General features: G+C 32.2%; 3 protein-coding genes across 7 annotated transcripts; 2 read left to right on the forward strand and 1 right to left on the reverse strand.

Annotated features, from left to right (window-relative positions):
- Nucleotides 1–1,404: 1,404 nt before the first annotated feature.
- Nucleotides 1,405–3,281, forward strand: LOC103494775 (phytochrome A-associated F-box protein). Its single transcript, XM_017046002.2, has one exon. It carries the CDS (start codon nt 1,728–1,730, stop codon nt 2,727–2,729), a length of 1,002 nt encoding a protein of 333 aa, XP_016901491.2. The 5' UTR covers nt 1,405–1,727; the 3' UTR covers nt 2,730–3,281.
- A 2,451-nt stretch (nt 3,282–5,732) lies between these two features.
- LOC103494777 (capsanthin/capsorubin synthase, chromoplastic-like) lies at nt 5,733–9,172 on the reverse strand. The gene is made up of 4 exons (XM_051087456.1): nt 8,942–9,172; nt 8,515–8,812; nt 6,989–7,579; nt 5,733–6,851 (listed from the first exon to the last, which is right to left on the reverse strand). Exons 3-4 carry the CDS (start codon nt 7,439–7,441, stop codon nt 5,829–5,831), a joined length of 1,476 nt encoding a protein of 491 aa, XP_050943413.1. The 5' UTR covers nt 7,442–7,579; nt 8,515–8,812; nt 8,942–9,172; the 3' UTR covers nt 5,733–5,828.
- On the forward strand, nt 8,098–16,898 carry LOC103494776 (beta-glucosidase 11-like). 5 transcript variants are annotated; one of them, XM_008456129.3, is made up of 14 exons: nt 8,098–8,216; nt 10,752–10,931; nt 11,026–11,089; nt 11,204–11,259; nt 12,385–12,460; nt 12,569–12,640; nt 12,758–12,845; nt 13,532–13,790; nt 14,021–14,136; nt 14,909–15,129; nt 15,471–15,499; nt 15,803–15,872; nt 16,078–16,168; nt 16,460–16,898. In XM_008456129.3, the coding sequence occupies exons 2-14, from the start codon at nt 10,782–10,784 to the stop codon at nt 16,689–16,691; spliced, it is 1,524 nt and encodes a 507-aa protein (XP_008454351.2). In that variant the 5' UTR covers nt 8,098–8,216; nt 10,752–10,781; the 3' UTR covers nt 16,692–16,898. The 5 variants fall into 5 exon arrangements, with proteins under 5 accessions (XP_008454351.2, XP_008454350.2, XP_050943410.1 ...); XM_008456128.3 differs by lacking the exon at nt 8,098–8,216 and adding an exon at nt 10,464–10,633; XM_051087453.1 differs by lacking the exon at nt 8,098–8,216 and having other exon boundaries at nt 10,784–10,931; nt 11,014–11,089.
- The last annotated feature ends 237 nt before the right edge of the window (nt 16,899–17,135 follow it).

The following is a 17,135-nucleotide window of genomic DNA, read 5'->3' on the forward strand; positions in this document are numbered from 1 at the left end:
GGAATATCAATCAATAGCTTGCAAAATGTAAAAAGATGAAAGGTGTTTGTCAAGATAAAGAAAAATAATGGAGATTGAGAAACAACCTCAAAACTCACAAGAGATTCCTTTCTTATCAATGGAGTGAAGTGAATGTGTGCTTGGCCAATGCCTTTTCACTTCTCTTATAGATAGACATCTTATCAATCAAAACATGGATTGCAAACACTCACCTCCACCACATCTTTATGTTGCCTTTGCCTCTTTAATATCCTTTTCTTTTTCTTTTTATACAATCTTGGAGCGTTATAACTTAGATACTATTCTTGGAGTGATTTTTTTTATACTTTTAGAAGTGAATATTTGGTAATTTAGCTTAAATATTAAATGAGCACTCCCAAGTTAAGTTTCCAACCCATTGTGAAGAGTTATAACTCTTCGTGCATCCAAAGACACGTCTTCATTCAAATGTCACAATGAATCTATAAATTCATATCTTTAATGAATTATGCATTTGTAATTTTATGTATTTACATTTATCATGGTAGTTGAAGAGTTTTTTTTTCTTAAATGTGATTAGACCATTTACGTGAAAGATTGTCTCCTTCCAAGTGTCTGTCTAATTTGATCAATTAGGTTGTGGAAAGTTAAGGATCTTGAACTTTTAAGAACAAGCTCTTCCTTCTTCTTGTTCTTTGATAAAATCTTTTAAACCAAATTTGTTTAGCTTCTATGGAGTTACTTACAATTGGTTAACCGAGATTATTGTTGTTGTTGTTGATCTCTCAAAATTAACTTTTAACGAAATTGTTAAATAATAATAATCATGAAAACAAAGAAGAATATACTTTGGAATTTAAAGTAAATTCTCATTAGATAAAAAACTGTTTATTTTAAATATGAGATTTATTAAAAGTAAAAAGAATTAAAATTAGACAATTAAAAAAATTCAACAATACTAATATTGTGGAATATTTTTAAATAAAACGTAATAAATCAAAATATTTATAAAAATATAACAAAATTTCAAATTATATTACATCAATAAACTTCTATCGAAGTATTTAATACATATCGGTAGACTTTTTATCATTTTACTATTTTCAATAATTTTTTTTTTAAATATTAAATTTTACACCTCAAATAAAATAAAACAAAACAAAATAGAATAAAGTAAAATAAGAAAGAAGCGAATAGAAGGAAGCTTTAAAATGCTGAATATTCCTTTATTAGCTTTAAAATATAATTTGTTTACACAAAAAGAATTGATTGAAGTATAAATCTGGTCTAAGTATTTTCAATGTTTGTTTTCATCAATGATAATTTTGAGATAAAAACTTTTTGAAAGATTGAAAAGTGGTTTTAGAATAGAAATTTATAACCACCTAAAGTATTTATTATTATTATTATTATTTTGATAAAATATCTATAAAATATAATAAAATTTTAGATTCTAAATAAGTAAAATAAAGAAGAAGAAGAAGAAAAGAAAAGGTGGCAGTTGGGGAAAGGAAATAATTGGGGAAAATTGGCTGGTGTTTTTATGATGCAAAGTTGGAAATTTTCTTTTGTGTGGACGCAAAACCAAAGAGCTAAAATGTGTGGATGCAAATGTTGAAGGAGACGACGACGACGACGACACTCTTCCACTTTCACCACCACCGACCCTTTCCCCTTCTCATTCTTTTTCTTTTTCTTCTTCTTCTTCACTCTCTCTTCCATTTCCAAACCCTCCTTTCCCCTTTCCTATGGCCGGTTCTCTCTTCTCTACCCTTCCCGAGGACATTCTTCTCAACATCTTCTTCAAGCTCGAAGACGATCCCCGCAACTGGGCTCGTTTAGCTTGTGTTTCCACCAAATTCTCCTCCACAATCCGCAACATCTGCTGGAAAACCAAGTGTTCCAACGCCATCCCTTCTCTCGTTTCCGATCTTCTCGTCGGCGACTCTATTCCTGCCGGTGGTTGGGCTTCCCTTCACAAGCTTGCTGTTTGTTGTCCTGGTCTCGTCCATTCCGGTGTTCTTCTCGAGAATTCTGATTTTGGGCTCGAGCGGGAACTGGGTCCGGATGAAAATTACATGAAATTGGGTTATTCTCAACACTCCCAACCCGAATCGGACCCCCCTTCTTCTACGGCTTTATTTGAGGTTAATTCTGATCTCTCTGCTTCTGCTTCTGCTTCTGCTTCTGATTGTGCTTGGTCTCTTTACGACGATCTGTATTTGGACACTATGTATAATGATTCTGAAGCCCCAGATGTTCTCGACCCTCAAATTGGTTCTACCAAAGTGGAGAAAGGGGTTTTTATGGCGGATAGGGAATTTTGTGTTTCCAAGAGGAGGAAGATCTGTAGGTCTATGAGATCGCATTTGGCATCTGGGGTTTGGAATTTAAGCAGGGAACAAGGGAATAAGCTGCTTCGGAGTCGATTTCGAGGTGATTCTCTTTACATTTGTGATTGGCCTGGATGTGTTCATATTGAAGAGAAGCGAAATTACATGCTTTTTAGAGGGATTTTCAAGAATTTCAAAGGGTCTCATGTTTGGAGGACCATAAAAGATGGGAATAGGAACAAAATTGATCTGAATTGTGCGTTTTGTTCTTGTAAAGAGACTTGGGATCTGCATTCTGCCTTCTGTTTAAGGCGGGTTTTTGGTTATCATGATGACGGTGAGCCAGTTGTTCGAGCTTATGTCTGTGAGAATGGCCATGTCTCTGGAGCTTGGACAGATCTGCCATTGTACACTTGATTTTCGCTTCTGCTTTACCTATCATTCCTCATTCAATTTCCATTAAGAAACATTAGAAAGAAATGGAAGCAATGTTTTGGTAGCGCTTTTGTCTATAATTTAATATCATTTATTGCTTAACTCATTTCCTTTTCTTGCCCGTTTCCATGAATTGAACACGAGTTTCCATTAAAACCATTGCTGCTATAGGTTTCATCTCTGAGGTATGATATTACTTTTATGAGGCCTATACATTTGAGTTGTACATGTTTCATTTATCCGTAGCGGCTACTGCTAAGGAAAGATAGCAGCTGAGATTTTGTGGAGAAGAAGATATTTTAAGGAAATTTGCAGTTAAAAGATGAGGAATATCATAGCTTCAATTTTGTTGGAGGATGATGGGGTGAAGTTCAAATGAAGCAATACTTAAAAGATAAGTTGAAACAAGAAACCTTGGTATTTTCTGCTTATAATCTTCTGTTTGTATTTGATGAATTTTTTTTGTTGTTAGGGAGCATTGTTTCCCAATTACTTAATTTAATGCGAGAAATGCTAAAAGACTATGTTCAGAGATTTGTAGGGCCAACCAAACTATGTTTGGGTGATCTTTTTTAAGTGCTTTCAGGGTGAGTTTTAGGTGTTTTTGGGTGAAATCAGTTCTTCTATAAGCACTCTCTTGAGTGATTCTTTTAGAAGTATTGAAGTATATTACTTTTGATTGTTGGCAAATGTTCTTAAATCCAATCTCAAAAGTCATATGTTACTCTTATTATTGAGTCCATCTCGTTGCTTGTTAAGACTTAAGAGTGTGAAGTTATGTCAAATACCTCGTAGAATTCTAACCAATGCATTATATGGAATATAATAAGAATTATCGAAAATTTGAGTGTTGTTGGAAGGAGTGAGGAATCGAGGACAGAAATAGGACCGTAAAGGTAGAAAAAAGTAAGAAATAGTGTTGGGTTGAAAACTTTAGGAATAAAGTGAGTTTTGTATTACAAATCAAGTCCAATATGCTCACTTCAAACATTACATTACAAACTCATTCAGTAACGATCTCTTAACAACCCCAAAGTGTAAATCTTTGAATAAACTATCAAAATGAAAGTGTCAAGATGAAACCAAACTTTTTTTTTTTTCATCATCTTTACCAAGCCATCAGACAATTGGTGTGGCAGAATCTCACCAAATAGAGGCCTAGTTGATTTGCTAACTTCCCCAAAGGCATATTGAATAACATTCCACATTCAATGGGCAAAAATATATGCACCTTTTTCTAGTAAAATAGATAATGGGATCCAAACCACGCAATGGTCCAGATAGAATAGAACACTATTCTCTCAATTTCTCAAGGAAGCATAGGATAAAGAGAACAAAGATCTGGGGAGATTCTTCAATTGTGTATTTGTGTAGAGATCTTTGATGATGCTTCTAGTTAAATGTCAAAAACTTTCACTAAAGGACTAAATCAATATTTAAAAAATGAACATTGGAATTCACCCTCAAGCTATGGACCAAACAAAACAGTAGCATATGTACTATATTCATAGCATATGAATCTTGAACGAAGTGACACACCAATCCCGACCATTTGATTAGTAGTTGCTTTTCTTTAACTTTATCGTGTAACGTATTATTATTGACTATAGGATTCGCCGATCTATTTAATACAATAGAAGTTGATGAATAAAAATACACATTATTACGATGTGAGTAGAAATTTTCTATCGATTTATGTGTTAGACTAAGACAATTTCTTGGATTAAGAAAAACAAATGGAAATTTTCTGTATAATTTAAGTTTCTATTACTTTTAAATATTATTAATTGATTTGTCCAATATATCAAATATTTAAATGGGTCGACTGTAGTTTTATATACAACTCAAAGACCACATTCATGATGTCTAATCCATTATCATAAGCTACTCATAATAGTTTAATTGAACAAAAGTTAGTATATATCTTTATTTGTCAAATTGTTTAAGAATGAACTATAAATAGAAGGTTTTACTTCCAATTTTCATTCATCAAATTTCAACCTGTACCTTTACCCATTTCTGTTTCTATTTTCTACTTTAAAATTTAAATTTCATTTTAGGCCAAAGTCCTCATATTTTTTTTAATTTCAATTTTCTCTTTTTTCTCTGTTGAAGGTATAGTATTTTAGGGTAAATAATTAAGGTACTGTTTAGTAGTTATTTTGTTTTTATTTTAAAAATCAAGTTTATAGGCTTTCCTTCCATCTCCAACTCATTTACATTGAAAGATACCTCCAATCACCAAGGCCTTTTGGTAGATTACTTATGACAGCCAACTCCGACGATCACCTCTAGTCACTGTCTATGACCAACTCCAACGAAGACAGCATCCGACCCCAATTTGGATGGTTTTTACCTTGCCAACCACTCCAACAATTACCTCAAAAAACCACCAATGCAAGCATCTTTGGAGATCATTTTATACACTAGTTCATAGTATTTAATTGCATTCTTTTACAGTAATTTGACACTAGTATAAACTCTTTGCGTATCCAAAATCCAAATGAACTTAGGTCGAAAAACACTTTTGAAAAGGATTTAAGTGACCATAAGTGCATTTATTTTAAATAGTTTTTTATAAAAATGTTGAAAAGGATTTACCTAAACTAATTTGTTGCATGAACAATCAAAACATACCTTAATACATAACTTGCTTTATGGTTGTCATCAAAGTTTAAAGCAAGAGAAAAAACAAATCTGCCAATAAATCTTTTACGACCATATATATTTTAATTCATATTGAGTTTTTTCTTTTTCACGAACTGTTTTTAAATGAAAATCTACCATCCTTTTTCTAAGTTGGCAATTCTTAAACACAATTTAATATGAGTAGAAAATAAAATAAAATACAACCCCAAACCCGTAAAGAACACAATTTTAAACAAATGAACAACCTAAAACACATAAACCTTAAACTCAGACTAAAACAACTTGTACTTCTAACACAAACTTTCAAAACTAAGAGACTAAAATAATTTGTTCCTCTCAAACACAAATTTTCTTTACCTCTTCGGATTATTATAACACCCTATATTATAATAACGGAACAACCCACAGATAAATGTGCCCTTATTCATTCATTCATCCCAAAGCTTGAAGGGTAAGATTAGCCATCATTTGAAGAAGAGGAAGAGGGGACTTAGTAAGAATATCAAGCTTAGACCTAAAAGAAGCATGTTGATAAAGAGATAAACTCAACATAGCCAACTCCAAAAGAGACAACCTAGAAGACAAAAAACCCTCCCAATAAAATGGTTCCAAATCAAAAAAGGCATTGAAAAAACCCCTAATCCCATCCAAATCAAGCCTCATCAAAATCTCCATACCAAAGCAATAAAACTCCCTCACATTTCTCTCCTCCATTGGCCACACTCCTTCCCAAACCCTCCCCTCCAATGCCCTCCCTCTGATCATCCTCCCACCCCCGCCACCCACCCCCTCCCCCGCCACTCTCGCTATCCTTCCCGCCGCCGCCATTCCCTTAACCACCGCATACCCACTTGCCGGGTTCACCATCCCCGCCACCCCACCTACCCCCACCACCGCCTGCGGCATCTCCGGCAGAGCACCCCCCATCGGAATGACACATTTCTCCTCTTCTAAAATTCTCTTCACCTTTATTCCCAAATGCCGCAACCTAGCCGCCATCCTCTTTTTCACCACTGTGTACGGCAGCGCCGGACGGCCGACGAGGGAAGTCTCTTCGAGAAAGATTAGGTTGGAATCGAAGGGCATTGCGTAGAGGAATGTTGGGAATTCTTTGTTGTGTTGTCTTAGGTATGGTTCGTTGTTCAAATGGGTGTCTCTCCAATCCATTAGAACCATTTTGTTTAGATCGAATGGGTGGTGGTCCACTTCTGCTAAAATTCCGTGGGCGATTTGAAAGGCGCAGTTTCTTGGGTTTGAGTCTGAGTACTTTGTGAATTTGCTTGTGAAACCACTTGCGTCAATTACTAAGTTTGATTTTATTTCGGTTCCGTCGTTGCAAGATACTGAAGATTCAAATTGTTGGTGGTTGATTTCCCACACTTTGGCTTTGTGGAACTTTACCCCTTTTCTTATACATTCTTCCATTAGTTTCATCTTCAGTTTCTTCCTGCTCACCTGTGTTGAAAAATGAGGAAATTGTAAAAAATACCCCCATTTTTTATCAGGAGTTTCTATTTCATCTTTTAAATTAAATATAATTAAATTAACAACACATAAACACCAAAGATGAGATCAGGTTGAAAGGTAAGCACCTGAGCATAGGGGCGATCCAAATACTTGACTTTCTCATCACTTAAATACAGTGAAGCCATAGGCCAAGTCTTGTGTAAGCAATCTTCTAACCCCAAATCCTCAAACTCATCCACCCAAACGCCATAGTTATTGGACCAAGGAGAAAGCGGGGAAGGATCCACACAACACACTTTGATTCCAAAGCCACCAAGTTGCTCAGCGACACGCAGGCCGATGGGGCCAGCCCCAACGACCACCACGTCGAAGCGGGAACGATCGTAATAGGGGTGAAACAAGGGGAGATCAAGCTTGAGGGGTTTAGGTTTGGACTCAGGTTTAAGGTCAAGAAAGTTGTCAAATTTAGCAAAGGTGGAGTGAATCTGGAGGTGGTTTTTGGATGGTGATTGAATTGGATTTGAGGGGAGTTGGGGAAGAGAGAAAAATGGTGAAAGAAGGAATCGGGAATTGGCCATTGAAATGGAAACGGGAAGTCTTCTTGGTTTTCATCTTTTTTTGGTGTAATAAAATGGGGGGAAATGTGTATAGACAAAGGAGGAATCTTGAAGTGGAACAATTGAAAACATTCCATTCCTTATGTGTTTGTTGCTTATCTGTGTGCATAAATTAGAATACCACGTCCTTTAGTGTTGTATGGCAATATTAAAAGACAGGTAGGTCGTAACAGATTTTAGTTATTTTTGAGTAAATTAGACTCTTTGATTTGATTGGACAACTTGAAGTTCAATTGAATAAGTTGAGGCATTTGCTATCACAATGCAATCAAATGCATGACTCTCTTGTACTATATGTTGGTTGAAGTTAAAAGAAAAGAAGTAATTACAACTTGTTCATTTTATCGCTTGGTTCTTTAATTCCTTGATACTTCAACACATGTAAGTTCTGGTTGCCTTTTTCCTTTTTTACGTTCGCGGTTGCAGCTTCCGTTCCTTACAAAATAAATTTTTTCTACCAATCTCTGGGTTCAGATTAATGAAAATTCATAATTTATAGGGACTGGATTTTAAAAGCATGTGATTGCATAGTTGAATTTTCTTATGAATTTATTCTAAGTTCAAACATTCTGTTCTCAACTTTCCCTAATTATTTTAAATAAAATGTTGCAGGAACTTGTATTTCTACAAGTATAAGTTATCAGACGAAAAGACAATCGACATTCGGAAGTACAACAAGATTACAAACACGGAGCTTGTAGTGGTGAGTTCTATCACAAACACGGAGCTTGTAGTGGTGAGTTCTATCTTTGATATATAGAATCTGAAATTTTACTATATTTTATAAATATTTTGGTTCATTTTGCTATATATATAAAACGATTCGATGTGAGGATAGACCAATGTAATACCAAAAACTATTTTTTGAACGAATGAATATTCTGTCCTCTCCCTGGGAAAAGAGATGTGCTTATTTATTGAGAAGAAGTAATACAAGTTGGTTACTTTATAACTAACTAAGTAGTTTTAACAAACCATAAGAGTAACCTAAAACAGTAAACTAGAAAACAGTAGGTAAGCAGTTAGGCACATACCCCTGACCCCTTCATAGATGATTCGTCTCTGCCTTCGTGTATTGTTTTGAAGAATGTTTGTGTACCTCGATGAGGCTGAGTTTTCAAGAGAGAGATCTTTCTTTTGATAATATAAAAAGAATGAAAATGCTGAGAATAAAATTAAAAAAAAAAAACTTGTTCGGTTAATTATTTATCTTCCTCTTCATCTTTCAAATTTGGAATTCACAATCTCTATTTTGCCTTGTCAAGCTTTGATTGTGCTCTGCCCCTCAAGGAGCTTGTTTAGATCAAAAGACAGGACGCTTCCTCTAAATCCCTTCATAGTAAGGACAACAACAAGTTCAAATCGTGATACAATCAATACCCATATGAGTAATAAAGAATCACGATATCAATAAAATACTCCATTCCTAATTTGAAAAAGTCGATTAAGAAAGACGAATACCACTATGGAGATTTTGGGTTTGGGAAAGGGCCACCTGGATAAGAGAAACCATCGGAGCACCAGGAATTTTCTTCTTCTTTTTCCCACCAACCATACTCTTATCTTCCCCAATTTGCCACTCTCTTCAACCACACACATATTAGATTATATAGATTTAGTTTGATATTTGAAAATGAAGATTGCATCTGCTATTTTAATTTCAAAACAATTTTAAGAAAGATAATTAAGGAGAAGGCCATTTTGATCAATACGAAAGATGTCAAAATGATAGTCATAAGTTTTTTCAATTAACCCCAAAATCATAAGACTACAATAATATTATTTTAAATATAATAACTTCAAAATAAAAAAGATAAGGTTTTAAATTCCAAGTTGTTAGGTGGTAAAAGCGACTAATTAAATAATGTAATGACGAGTATTTTATAGATTAATGTGAAAAAATTAGACGACAAGAAATGTTATTTAGCCGACGAGATGTTATTAATTAGTTTAGTTTTTCATGAAAATGTTTTACGATGGGTAATACTTTATTTCATCCAGAATTATTTCTAATATGACAAATTATGACTAGAAAATTTAACGGATGTACATGTGTAATTTTTTCTAATTTCATAGAAATGTTTAGAATGTACACATATTTATGCATCTTAATCTTATTGTATTTATAAAAAGAATGAATCAAATTGTATTAAAAATATAAGAAAAGTTTGTTGTCTAACCAAGAGTAATTATTGAGTGTATATTTCGAAATGCACCTATCTCTATGCATCTCATTTTTATCACACATAATTTCTTTAATTATCTTAAAAAAATTGTAGGAAGAATTTGTCACATAACAAGTTATAAAATTAGACTATTTCCTTAGATGAACAAATATGGATATTACTTGGGATGCATCTAAATATATTTTATGGAAAATTATTGTAAATAACAAAAAATATTTATAAAATATTTATAAAATATGGTAAAATTTTAATTCTATCGATGGATTTTTATTAGTATGTCTATCAAAGTCTGTCATTGATAAATAATAAATCTAAAATAAATATATTGATTTTTTTTATTATATTTGAAAAAACGACAAATTAATTTTATTGAGATTGAACCAGTGATTTTTTCATATTTTTTCTTCCTTCTCGGTCTCTCGTTGCTCTATTTCCCTCTATATGATTGTCGCTCGATTTGTCTTTTCATTCTACAGTTTTTTATATTTTTGTCTTTGGTTAGAACCATCTTCCCTTCTCTGTAGTTAGTCGGCAGCAACAACAAACAATTTGTTTCGACATTTTTATGAGCACAAAAACCAAATAAATCAATTGCAAAAGAAGACAAAGAACGAAAAAGTGAGCAACAGCAAGAAAAGAAATAAAATAATCCAAGAAAAGGACTCGGTGTGAACATCAACAAAAATTGATGTTTTTTACCTCAAAGTTTGTATTCCGAAAAATCCGGACAAGAAAGTTTCAGTTTTGCAAATACAAATATACTATTAGGTCATGGTCCCCATATGTGTGTGTGTGTGTGTGTGTATTGTTTTCCTCTTTGTACTGTAGCGTATGAAAATGGACTTTTCATACTTTGTGGAATAGTTCAAAAAAGAAAGGTATGGTATTGATGTTTGAAGAAACAGAGCGCGAGAGTTTTTTTTTTGTTGTCGTGAAATTGAAGCCATCGTCGCTCTTTTAAGCTTCTGTGAGTTCACTCACTCTCATGGCTGATTGCTTTGTAATTAATTATGTTATTCGGTAAATGAAATTGTATTAGTCTGTGAAGAGAGAAGTATTATCTTTTGTGTTTGATATGGTTTCAGGAGCCAAAAAGAAAGAGGAGGGGGAAAGGGATGTCAAATTTGGGTCTGACAATTGGGTTATTACTATTGTTGATTCTGTTAATTAATTCAAGTTTAGAAGCTGTTGCTGTTGTTGATGATTATACAAGAGATGATTTTCCACCCACTTTTGTTTTTGGATCTGCCACAACTGCTTATCAGGTAACTTTACCTTAATTTTCATGAGAGATTTTAGTTTCTTTAGCTTTGGATAAATATATAGTTTTTATTTTTGAAACCCAAGAGTGTATAAAAGGTAGAGGGAGCAGCTTTTGAAGATGGAAGAACGCCAAGCATTTGGGATACTTTTGCCCATTCTGGTATGTTTATCACAATTCATTCATCATTTTTGGGACTTTCTTTTTTCCCTTTTCTGGGTGCTGAATGAAGTCATTATTATTATTATTTTCTTATTTTTTTAATATATGGTTAAGTTGATGGACCTGGAGGAAATGGTGACGTGGCATGTGATCAATACCACAAATATAAGGTATGTCTTTGACTTAGCTTCTTTCAACTTCTGTGGAAGAGAATTAATTTAGTTTCTAAACTCTATCCAATTTTGTTGTGACTCACTTTTTGTACTTTTATTTTTGTTATGCTTTGGTCTGTGATTTTCATTTTGTAATAGGTCTTCTAACTTGTAATTTCTTAAGGACTTTTCTTCGGACTTAATAAATGTTTTAACTTTTTAAAGGATTCGAGTAATAGCTTATTGAAGGTTTTCGACTTCTAGCTCATCAAGTCGATAGATTTTGTAAGTGGTTTTTGTTTTCAAGGTCTTCTAGATCTGTTTTCTTGTCCTTTTGGAATCTTCAAAGTTTTCGTCTTTTAAGAAAAGGTTTAATTTTTGAAGTTTTTAGGATCGTTATGTTTTCTTTCAATCTTTGAAGTATTCAATCTCGTCATGAAGGATTAGTCTCAATCTTCAAGGAATTAGGCTTTAATTTTTGAAGACTTTAGAAAGCATTTTTTTGGCCTCAGATTTTCAAAGTCTTCAACTGTCTAGAAGGAGTTTAGTCTTTAATTGAGGAAACTTTTAGTGTTTGTAAAGCATTTTCTCCAACTACCATATTTCGGCTTTACGTGGGCTTGTTTGTGGATTCAATCTAGACTATGGATCAGGGAATCGTAAGTGTATTAATCGAACTCAATGCAAAATAATTTACAAACAAAGCAAATTCTAAATACACATTTCATAACAGAAATTTACCGTTAACAAAATCTTATCGATAATAGATTTTTCTATAGTTGCAATTATTTTAAAATATTCCTCTAGACTTAATAATTATAGAACTTGATATACACCAAATTGGTGAGGTTAGATGACTATATCTATATAAGGTGGGACATATGACATCTTGAAAGCAATTGTTTTTTACTTAATTTGACTAGGGAATGCCCGTTGATTAAAAATTGTCCCAAAATTAATAATATGTGAATTTTTCGTTAATTTAAAATCATTTCAGTTAAAGATTCAATAATGTTTTTTAACCTCTTATCTAGTTAGAGTTGAAAAAATTGCATTTACTTGCTAATTTCTTAGCCTAAATAAACTTGGTTTCATCTCTACTTTTGATTAGCTTTATTAAGTTAATCATGTTTGTTAATGTAGGAAGATGTGAAATTGATGGTGGATGTTGGACTTGATGCTTATAGATTTTCCATCTCTTGGTCAAGACTTATTCCAAGTAATTAAAATACCATTATTAGTCTTTCTATACATTATTATTAAAATAAGTAGAAGATTATACAGAGACTATGACTTCACATTTTTTGTGATTTATTTAACTTGTCAGATGGAAGAGGACCCATAAACCCAAAGGGCTTAGAATATTACAACAATCTCATCAATGAACTTATCAACCATGGTTTGTTTTTGTTTTTGCCAATTATAATTTATCAATCATGCATTAATTTACAAACACACACATATATAATTATTTTGTATATAAACTTCTTATTTTATGTTATTGTGTTAAATATAGGAATTCAACCCCATGTAACGTTGCATAACTTTGATCTCCCACAAGCACTTGAAGATGAATATGGGGGATGGGTCAGTCCAAAAATTATGTAAGCCCTACTTTATATTTCTCTACATTATCTCAATTTCTTGAAAATTGATATCATTATATTGTTACTTCTTTTCAACAACGGTTAGATGTAGGCTATAAAATATACTGTCTCATAATTAACTATTTAAATATAGTATAACGAATCAAAGTATTTAAAAAATAAGCATTGATCAGATAAATATAATTTTGGTCCTTAGGCTTTTGGGTTTAGTTTTCATTTGGTTTTTAGATTACATTTTTAGTCTTTAAATTTTTGAGTTTGATTTCAATTTAGTACCTTACGTTAAAATCTTGAAGTTCGAGTTATGTTTTAATTTGATCTTTAGGTTTCAAGATCTCTACTTTTAATCAAGATTTTTACTGATTACTGATCAGTATACTCTTTGACATTAATTATGTTGTCATCTATAAATTTAAATTTATAACTTAAATGTGGTTGCTTTTCAATAGCAGTCTTTGGATGTAGATTTGAAAACCCAATAATCTCGTAATATTTTAAGACACTTTAGTAGTTTTCAACTCATACATTTAACTGTTCAAAACTATCAACTCAATATACAATCATAGTGTTTTTTTTCCTCTTCTTTTCAACACGTAAAAAATGAGAGTTCAAACTAATAGAGACTTTTAGAGTCGGGTAATATACATTTATCTTGACATTGTGTGTTTAATGTGATAATGTAGAGAAGATTTCAAGGCATATGCAGAAGTGTGTTTTAGAGAATTTGGAGATAGGGTGCTGCATTGGACAACTGTAAATGAGGCTAATGTGTTTGCATTGGGAGGATATGACATGGGGTTTGTGCCACCAAATAGATGTTCATTTCCATTTGGTACAAGGAATTGCTCTAAAGGAAACTCCTCAACTGAGCCTTATTTGGCTATGCATCATTGTCTTTTGGCTCATGCATCAGCTGCAGCTTTGTATAACACAAACTACAAGGTAATCTTTTAGAAAGTAGTTTTGGTTCCATAGTCAGTAACGACTTGGTCCTTAAATTTTTAAACATTTAATAATTTTGTCATTCAACTTTAATAAATAACAATTCAGTCTCTAAACTTTCAAGACTAATACGAAATATTTGAAAGATGATGGACCAAAGAGAGAATGAAATAAAAATTAAAATGAGTTTAAAAAATAAAATTTAACTTAGAAAAGAAAGTAATGTACAGGACAAACAACATGGTTTTGTTGGGATCAGTGTCTATCTGCTTCGGTTTGTTCCTTTGACTGACTCTAAGGAAGACGCAAAAGCTGTTGAAAGAGCCTATGAGTTTCTTCTCAATTGGTAAGTTCTACTTTCAATTCAAACTTTTAAAAAATTTCTATCTTGAACAACAAACTGGGTTCTATTTACGTTATTAAATTTTAATTTGCAAACAATTAGTCTCTATACTTCTAATTTGTAACAATTTTATCACACAATAGTACCTGTCCTAGCAAGGATACTTCTTGAACTTAAATAGCACAATGGAAAGATTAAAAATATTTCCCAAATAAAATCCTCAAATCATCAATAAGAAAACGAAAAGAGCAACATGATACCCTCTGCGACTGCGACATATTATGAGACATCACTATGAGACAAAATTAAAGAAGTAAAGAGCATAGCTTAATCAAATATATAGCCAATAGCAAAACTCGAACAACTTTCTAGATGATGCATCACTTGGGAAACTACTGAGGATTTGGTTGCAAGATTTTAAAAAGGCAAGAATAATATTCATGAAACTAAAGTTCTTCAATATTTTTCCTTCGTTGGATAGTGGGTGTTTCAATTGAATCAGTAATTTTGGTTACCACAAGTGTGGAACCACTATTCTTGAGGAAGACGTGTTGTCCAACCTCTTCTTGTTCCCTTTGAGTTGAGAAATGATATCACAACCTTTAATTGTAAAAAAGTAGAAACAAAAAACCATAGTTACAATCTTTATAGTAACAAATAGGACCTAGCTAGATTGTAATTACTATACCATAAATTAAAGATAAAAATATTGAAAACACATGTTATATTTTCAAGGGAAATAGATTAATTTGATTGTTTGTTTATTTACTTATAGGATGCTTCATCCACTGGTGTTTGGTGAGTATCCGAAGTTGATGATAAAAAATGTAGGTTCAAAATTGCCAATTTTCACAAGGGCTGAGAGTAGTCTTGTGAAGGGATCTGCCGATTTCATTGGGATCATACATTACCAAAATTGGCGTGTCAAGGATGATCCTCAAAGCCTGATGCTGCAAATTAGAGACCCTAGAGCTGATATGGGAGCAAAGATAATGAGTATGTTTTAATACTTTGTTTTTTTTTGTCCTAATCAAAATTTTTAGACTTGTTTTTAATCCTTTAATTTTTAAGAAAAAAACACTATTTTTCTTACCAACGATTTGCATCTTTATTAACTGCAAGAGTTAGAATCTTAGTCAACTATATAGGTTTGGGTTTTAATTCATTAATAAAGAGTTAGATAACAAAGCATGAAATTAGAGGTTGAACGAGTATTTATAAGGTTATCTATCAAAAACAAAAGAAATAAAAGCTAAATAGTTACTGAACAGAGCTAAATTGAGAAGCACTAGAATGAGAAGGAAAACTAACTTAGAATTACTTCTTGATACACGCAGTGTTGAAGGAAAATGTCACAGCCCCTGAGGTAAGTGCTACCCAGTTTAATTAAAGAGTTGTTTGGAAATATTTTCAATTTCTTATTTCTCCTTTTATTTGATGTTAAAAAAATAAATAAATAAATTCTATCCGTTTCTATTATTGATAGATACTCGATTTCTATTAGATCATATAAGTTGAATAAAGGTTTTGTTTTTTTTTTCTTATATTTTATGTTTGGTGGAAGAATTCATAGTTCGATATTATTTGAAATTAATAGTATAAACATTACGATTAAGTTAATTTTGAGAAAGGAAGATCATGAATGAATTGTTTTTTGTTACATTTGTAGAGCCTGCAAATTATGATAGAGTACTTGAAGGAAGTTTATGGAAACCCTCCGACTTATATCTACGAAAATGGTGATCTCTCTCTCTCTCTTTCTCTCATCATTTTTATCAATTTGTTTTGAAATATATTCTAAACTTCATTTTAATTTTGGTTCAAGATTCAAATTGATGCGTTTAGGGAATTAAAGTTTATATATATGAATTCAAACCTTAAATTAAAGGCCATTTAAATTTAAGTTGGATAGCAGTTGTTTAATATGTGTAATGTCTTTGTTAGGTCTTCCAATGAAGAGAAGCTCAGAATTAGAAGATGTGCCAAGAGTGGAATATATGCATAGCTATATTGGTGCAGTTCTTGATGCTTTGAGGTACATCTAATCATAATCACTTTCAACTCAAATCTCCTAATTTATTTATGTTCTGTTTGATTCATAAATAAAGAATAGTTGAATTTCTAATCAAATTCTAGAATAAAAACGAGTTTTTTCAAAAGAAAAAATTGGTAAGTTGTATTATCCCTTACTAGTGATTTTAACAATTTGGGATCTATCGATTAACTATATGATCAAACGCTCTTAGAAGAGAATAAAACTTCAAATTAAAAGTGATCTTATTTGTAATATATACTCGTTTTGAGTTCTATTTTGAAATTGTTGCAGGAATGGATCGAATGTAAAAGGATATTTCACATGGTCATTTCTCGACCTATTTGAATTATTAGATGGATATCATTCAAGTTATGGATTATTCTATGTAGACTTGGATGATCCAAATTTGAAACGATATCCTAAACTCTCAGCTAAGTGGTATTCTAACTTTTTGAAAAGGAAGACTACTATTTCAAACGGAGTTCTCGAGCTCAATAACAATCCAAGCGCTCTTACTTCTTAATCATACATACCATGTAATGAATAACATACTTTTTGAATAAATATTCAAGTGTAAGGTACTAGATAGACATTGATGCGACAAAAATTATATGAAGTGCTCCATTTTCACTTATGTTTGGTTGAATAAGTGCTTCAATGTTAGGACAATTATTCTTTTATAATGTAAGATGAATATTGTTGGTATTTATTACATAGTATTTTTAACTTATATACTCACGATTACTTCTTCCTCTCATTTCCTCTCATAACCAAATGTAAGAATTTACTTACATTTTCAACGATCCTTCCCTCAAACGAAGTATTTTCAGAGTTCTTTAGATCATTGATTACAAGAATATAGTAAAAAAAGAAATTTGGAAGTTGTATTTATAATCTTCATTTTAAAAAATAAGATAGTTATCAAATGGATCTTAGTTTTTCAATCTTACAAAATTTTTAAAACTAA

This window comes from Cucumis melo, chromosome 7 (assembly GCF_025177605.1).
Source record: "Cucumis melo cultivar AY chromosome 7, USDA_Cmelo_AY_1.0, whole genome shotgun sequence".
NCBI lineage: Eukaryota > Viridiplantae > Streptophyta > Magnoliopsida > Cucurbitales > Cucurbitaceae > Cucumis > Cucumis melo.

What these genes read in the sequence shown, in the direction of transcription:
- LOC103494776 (XM_008456129.3), top strand. Translation starts at nt 10,782, where the DNA reads ATGTCAAATTTGGGTCTGACAATTGGGTTATTACTATTGTTGATTCTG. An exon ending in CAATGAACTTATCAACCATG is followed by an intron (nt 12,641 to 12,757) that starts GTTTGTTTTTGT and finishes TGTTAAATATAG; the next exon opens with GAATTCAACCCCATGTAACG. An exon ending in TATGAGTTTCTTCTCAATTG is followed by an intron (nt 14,137 to 14,908) that starts GTAAGTTCTACT and finishes ATTTACTTATAG; the next exon opens with GATGCTTCATCCACTGGTGT.
- LOC103494777 (XM_051087456.1), bottom strand. Translation starts at nt 7,441, where the DNA reads ATGGCCAATTCCCGATTCCTTCTTTCACCATTTTTCTCTCTTCCCCAA. An exon ending in TGGATCGCCCCTATGCTCAG is followed by an intron (nt 6,852 to 6,988) that starts GTGCTTACCTTT and finishes TTTTCAACACAG; the next exon opens with GTGAGCAGGAAGAAACTGAA.
- LOC103494775 (XM_017046002.2), top strand. Translation starts at nt 1,728, where the DNA reads ATGGCCGGTTCTCTCTTCTCTACCCTTCCCGAGGACATTCTTCTCAAC.